The sequence below is a fragment of the Nothobranchius furzeri genome, chromosome 9, assembly GCF_043380555.1.
Source record: "Nothobranchius furzeri strain GRZ-AD chromosome 9, NfurGRZ-RIMD1, whole genome shotgun sequence".
Taxonomy (NCBI): Eukaryota; Metazoa; Chordata; class Actinopteri; order Cyprinodontiformes; family Nothobranchiidae; genus Nothobranchius; species Nothobranchius furzeri.
Genome location: NC_091749.1, coordinates 20,104,188 through 20,110,250, shown reverse-complemented (window position 1 = coordinate 20,110,250; position 6,063 = coordinate 20,104,188). Strand labels below are relative to the sequence as shown.

Below are 6,063 nucleotides of genomic sequence, written 5' to 3'. Positions count from 1 at the left end.
ACGTGGCACACCACTTCATCTCGTCCTATTGGCACCACGGTGTCAGATTGACCTGTATGGAGAATTAATTCAGGCCTGCAAGTCTTGGATGAAATACTTGGCCTTTTGGCATGCTACACTAATTAGAAAGTAAATCAGAATCACTTTTATTGGCCAAAATTGTAAAACAATGAAGGAATTTGGCTTAAATTTCACATGGTCACAACCCTAAAGACAAAACGGTAAACAAGAAAACCACATGATAATGGAACACGATTGTTTTTATTCAGGAATATACAAAAACTACAGCTAAATCCAAAATAACACTATTTAGGTAAATGTGTTTCAAGCCTGCAGGAGGAGGTCATCAGCCAGCTGGGGACTCAACAATGGACAGGGAGATGGTGTTTTGGTGACTGAGCAATAAAATAAAAAAATAAAAAATAACTTAATCTAACATCTACATGGTGCATGATGCTGGTAACCAGTGCTAATATAGTTAGCTTCTTGACAAAACTAAAGCATGCTGCTCTGCGGCACTTGAAACTGAACTGGCGTCCTTCTTCAGTGCGGCGCGGAGCTTCTGGGTTACACCGCTCCTCCTGTAGCCACTCTCGTTATATTATTATATCATACTATAATGGCTTCTATTTAAAATGAGGGCGTGGCGTGTCTGTCTTTAGTGTGCCCCTAGGGTTTACCCATCTGATAGTCATTCCCAGTCCCTGGCGAACGGCTGGTTACTCCTCAACATCTGAGCTTTAGTTTGAATCGGGTTCAAACATATGAGGTTGAATACCAGACGAATTCTATCTATAAGCCAAAAACAAGTTGTTTATGCTTTTTAGAAGCTCAGAGCAGTTTTAGTTTTAACTGCATTCTTTGTTAGACCCCTGATTCACACTCCGTACCAGTTGGTGGCAGTAGTGTACCATTTAGTTGTGTGCCTGTCGCCAATAAACACCACAGGAAGAAGACAACGAGGTCGTCGCGAATCATGCTGTGTCTGGCTGTCCGCTCGGGGACCTTTTCCCCTTACATGCAGAGTACCGTCCATGCAGTGGCCGGACCCCTGAAGGCCTTGGTGCCAGGGGTCGTTGTGAAGGGGGAAAGTGTTTTGGTGGACACGAAGAAAATGTTCCTGAGTCGAGAGTCGCTGAGAGGTCAGAGCCCAATGACGGGGCCCGCTGTCACAGTTAGCATCAACGGTGAGTCCGGTCACAGACCGTTTCCGGTCATTTACGGTGGCGTTGACCTTCACGCTCGGGTCGGGTGGTCTGTTAGACACGCGGGGGCTGGACGGTAGTTGTGGGCTCGCTTGTTATCATGTGGTGAACTAGTTTGTTTATTATCGTGAGCAAACGCTCCTGCTAGCAGCACGCTACCTTGCTAGCACAGACGACCAATTAGCTGTCCATTAAAGTTGAATAAAGTTGTGTACACTGAACATGTTTAATACAGCTGACAGCTCCACTGGGTCGGACTGCAAGGCATCTGCAAGCAAGTTAATTCACTGGATCAGCGGTGAGCTTCTGGTCTTTAAGCTGAAATCCAAAGCAGTGTCTTCACTGACTTTCAGAGCACGAGAGGTCCCAAGTAGCACCACCAACTAAAAGAAAACGTGAGGCAGATTCAGCCAAAAATGTGATGATCAAGGCTATTGAATATGCACAGTTAAAATGTGCTGAAGAAATAAAAGGACTTTTTAAAAACTGCCTATTTTGCTGTAAAAATGAAATGGCCAAAGCAAAATTTTGCCATCTGGTTAAATTCATGAAAGATATGGAGTGTCCAGCTTTTAAGAATATTTACACCGAAACATCAAGCTATGGTAGTTACATCAAAGGACTGTCAGAAATGCACCAAGCGACTGCAAGTACTCTTGTGGAAGACGTTGACAAGGCTGTGGAAAGATGTAGCTGTGATGACCACTAAAGATTTTAAAACGTTAATAAATTCAGCAATCTGAGGTAAGAATAGCAATGTTAAGGTCTCTCATTAATCTTACAAGTAGTTCCTAAAAATAGCATCAACTTCAGTGGTACTGAGGGAAGAGACCTCGCAGAGATCATAAAATGAAAGGCACAACACGGAGCTACGATTACAACACAGGAGACAAGTGAAAGCAGCATATAAACATGAGATATGATTAGCACAACATAAGACCTGCAGTCATGTTCAATATTAACACCCCCCCACACACAATGTATGTATCCCCCCACAGAGAAACAGGTGAGGGGGGAATTACTCCCTACTTTCTAAAGTGAATTTCAAGCCCTGGTTATTGTATGTTTATACCAGGGCTGCAACAAACGATTATTTGGATAATCGATGAATCGGATGGGTTCTCGACACGATTAATCGGATTACATAGGGACATTTTTAAAAACTGCTAGGGAAACGTTATTTCTCTCCTTCCTTCACTAAACACAACATTATTAGAAAACAGTTCAATAGCAGAAAAACAACATGCCATCACCTAAATTGTCTTATAAGGTGTATAGACAGAGACCCTAAGCTACACCTATCTGTGACCTAAAATGCTTGGTCCAAGTTAAACAGCTTAAAGAGCAAGTCAACCCCTACCAGAGTCTAACTCCACTCCCACTTCATGTTTGAAAAATGCAACACATGCTGTTGCCTGGCAGACCGAGAGGGCAGAGCCGCTAACAAATACACACAAACTCAGGCTCACGACAGCATTGTGACATCATAATGTACCAGTTTACATCATAGCATACTTCTTAGCCAATAGCGGTGGCAGATTTAAATTAAAATACAGTGCAGAGTTTTTACCTGACAACGGCACAACACTGCCAGTTTTAGGCAGAATATTTAAATTTTAACTAAGATGCACTGAAGTGCCAAATTATTGACGACACATGTATGCAGCACAATTAGACACTCGTTTATTTAGTTTATTAGCAAAAAAAGTTTATTTGGGGGTGACTTGCTCTTTAAGGGCAATTCTCATCTGTTTTGTTTGATCTCATCTGTAGACATTTATTATAATTGGGGATGTCAAACAAGTAATTTTTAAATGTAATTAAACATAGGCTGTGAATTAATTAAAATTAATCACTATTTCCAAAAATGACAAATACCAAATAAAACAAAAGTAAATGAATGCTATCCTCCTTGCGATGATGCCCTGGGCAACTGCCATAAAGTCACATCAAGAAATGCTGCTGATCATTCCAATGATCCCAAATAGACTCACATTAGGCCACATGAAAGCAACTGAACCCAAAAATACATTAACCAGTATATAACTGCACTCTCACACAACATGCCTGCAGCAACAGTTAGGACTCCTCCCTCCCTTTTAAAAGCGTTTTCGCTTCTGAGGACATTGTGGCTGTAAAACCACATGCTAGTAGTCTGGCCCCGGTGTGATCAACCAGTTTCTGCGGGAATGTGATGGCGGAACCGGTTCGCAGCAGCGCGAGTGTCGCCGCCCCCCCCCCCCCCCCCCCCCCCCCCCGGTCGCCTATCTAATAGCGTCCCGCTTACGATTTTATAGACTTTTTTTTTACGAGCTTAGGGCATGTCTAGCCTGTGTAATAATCCGGGGCTTGGGTGAATCACTTTTGAAAAGTTTTTAACTTACCCGGACACCGAGCTCTCTCCTTCCTCGCTGATGATTCTGACATGCTTGCGTTTAAGATGCTGCATCATCACTGTAGTACTCCCGTGCCATGCTAAGTCTGACCTACAAACGTTGCAGATAACGAATTTCTTCGCCTGATTTAACTGAAAATGCTCCCAAACTTTAGAAGTTTTTACTTTTTTTGGGTCTCGCTGCTTCTGCCATGTTCCTCTTTCAAACACCTGCCGGCTCTCCGGTCTGCTCGCAACGGTGGGCGGGAGGGGAGGGGGCTTTTGGAAGAGTTGTGCAACACAACGAATCGATGACGCAATTCGTTGCCAGCGCTTTTAGTAATCGATTTTCATCGAATTTATCGATTCGTTGTTGCAGCCCTAGTTTATACACACTTAATTTTTATGACATATATGGGGCGGCGGTGGCACAGGAGTTAAGTGCTCGTCCCGTAATCGGAAGGTTGCAGGTTCGAGCCTCGTTATGTCTTTGGGCAAGACACTTGACCCACGTTGCCTGCTGGTGGTGGTCGGAGGGACCGGTAGCGCCAGTACTCGGCAGCCTCGCCTCTGTCAGTGCGCACCAGGGCAGCTGTGGCTACATTGTAGCTCATCCCCACCAGTGTGTGAATGTGTGTGTGAATGGGTGAATGACTGATTGTGTTGTAAAGCGCCTTGGGGGGTTCCAGGACTCTAGAAGGTGCTATATCAAAGACAGGCCATTTACCATATATAAATGTGTTGGAGATGTGTAAAGATAATGTTATGTTTGGTTTAGAAAATAATAGAAGGCAAACAGCGACATGGCTACAAAAAATAGTGACTTGCCTTGGTTCAATAAGTGTGGCCAAGCTGTACAGGAGCTCATGTTCAATGTTGTTCTCAGAACCGCCTCCCAACTGTGTGGCTTTAGCTGTGCCCACACCACGGTCTGTGCTGGCTGGCTTTTCCAGAAGCCGTTTCATGGCGCTGATGTCTGGGATAACGTCTGCTGCTGCAGCTGTTGATGAGCTGATTTCCTTTGTGAGTTCCTCAAGAGGTGCGAGGATGGAAAGCACTTTGTCTGTTAGTTCCTGTTAGTGATGTGCGGTGAGTGTGGCTGATAACTTCCTTGTCAGCTGCATACACGCCAGTAGTGCGTCTCTGCTCAACAGTGACCGTAACATGTAGACCGTGCTTTTCCACCTCTTTGAAGCATCTTGTTGTAGTCACTTCCTTGGCTGATTTAGCTGTGCCTGCAGTGTTTCCCCTAGGAATTTTTCCAGCTGTGGCAGGGGGGGGGGGGGGGGGGGGATTATGACAGTCTCTAAATAAAGTAAAAATTTCCAGTGCAGATTGGAGACAACCCATAGAAGCACTGATTTGATCTCATTTCAGAGAAAAATAGCACAGGAAAGATGCACCTAATAAATAAAATTACTAACAAACTCGGGAATCTTTCTTTGCTTCACTGTTCTGGTGCTGAGAATATCACTAATGCGGATCAAAGGAGATACACAGATAAATGCACCTCTTATTCATTATTTGGAAACTACATTTACTGCAGCTGGCAGAGGCAGAGATTTTTTCTATTGATACACGGAATTTACAGAATTATTTTAAATTTTAATAGGGGAAAACTGCAGGAGGGAGCGGTAAAATAAAGGGGGTCCCCAGCAAAAACAAGAAACTTAACAAGTCTGATGAAACCCGCTGGTTTTCCATCAGGCAGTCACGGGGCAGCTCCAACGACCCAGTGGCTGTGCTGGGTCAGTTATCGAGCCCAGTCCGGTACCGGCTCGGCCGTGAACGAGCCGAGGCGACGTCGTGCTCTGCTTAAGAAGAAGCGTTATTTTCCCGCTTCAGAAGAAGCGTCCAACGTGTTTTTACGCTTTCTCCGAGACGGGTCACGTCGCTAAGTTGTTAGCGCCGTGTGCTAACATGTCAATAGTGCAGCGTAGCCTGCTGGAGGTTTTAAGGGTTCAGATGAAAACACCCGACCTCTCAGGCTGCTCACTCATCGATCTTGAGTTGTCGCTGTTGCGCTCATGCCCTAATACAGTATTAGATGCGGTTAAAGTCAGACATGAAAAAATAAATAAATTTTACATGAATAAGTGATGCTTAGCCTGGTGGGGGGAGGAGAACCTGGCCTAATAAGCACTGGAGGAAACCCTGTCAAGATCGTCAGCACTCATTTATGTTAATGCTATTGAAACATGTAAACCAAAAAGCATTATATCCACTGCTACCTTTCTAATTTTAAACTCAGTAACTTATGCTGTAACTTCAACTTGCCCTGCCTGCTCCTTTCTTCTTGCTGCCCGCCGGCTGTGATCACAAGCGACAACATAGTAGTTCCCGCTGCTTCTTCGGGAAACAGCGCAAAAAAAAAAATAAATAAATAAATAAATAAAACTTGGGATCTTGTAGGCGTGGCGGTAAGATTTCAGCCGTGGCGGGTCGCCACGACTACGCTAGAGCTGAGGAAAATAATCAAATAAT

General features: G+C 44.3%; 1 protein-coding gene across 1 annotated transcript in view; it reads left to right on the top strand.

Moving 5' to 3' along the window:
• Positions 1–920: 920 nt before the first annotated feature.
• Positions 921–6,063, top strand: part of LOC129156188 (cytochrome b-c1 complex subunit Rieske, mitochondrial) — a 29,109-nt gene continuing 23,966 nt past the window's right edge. The window contains exon 1 of the mRNA XM_054735795.2: positions 921–1,187. Within this exon, the coding sequence (XP_054591770.1) occupies positions 977–1,187 (211 nt within the window). The 5' untranslated portion in view covers positions 921–976. The remainder of the gene's footprint in view (positions 1,188–6,063) is intronic.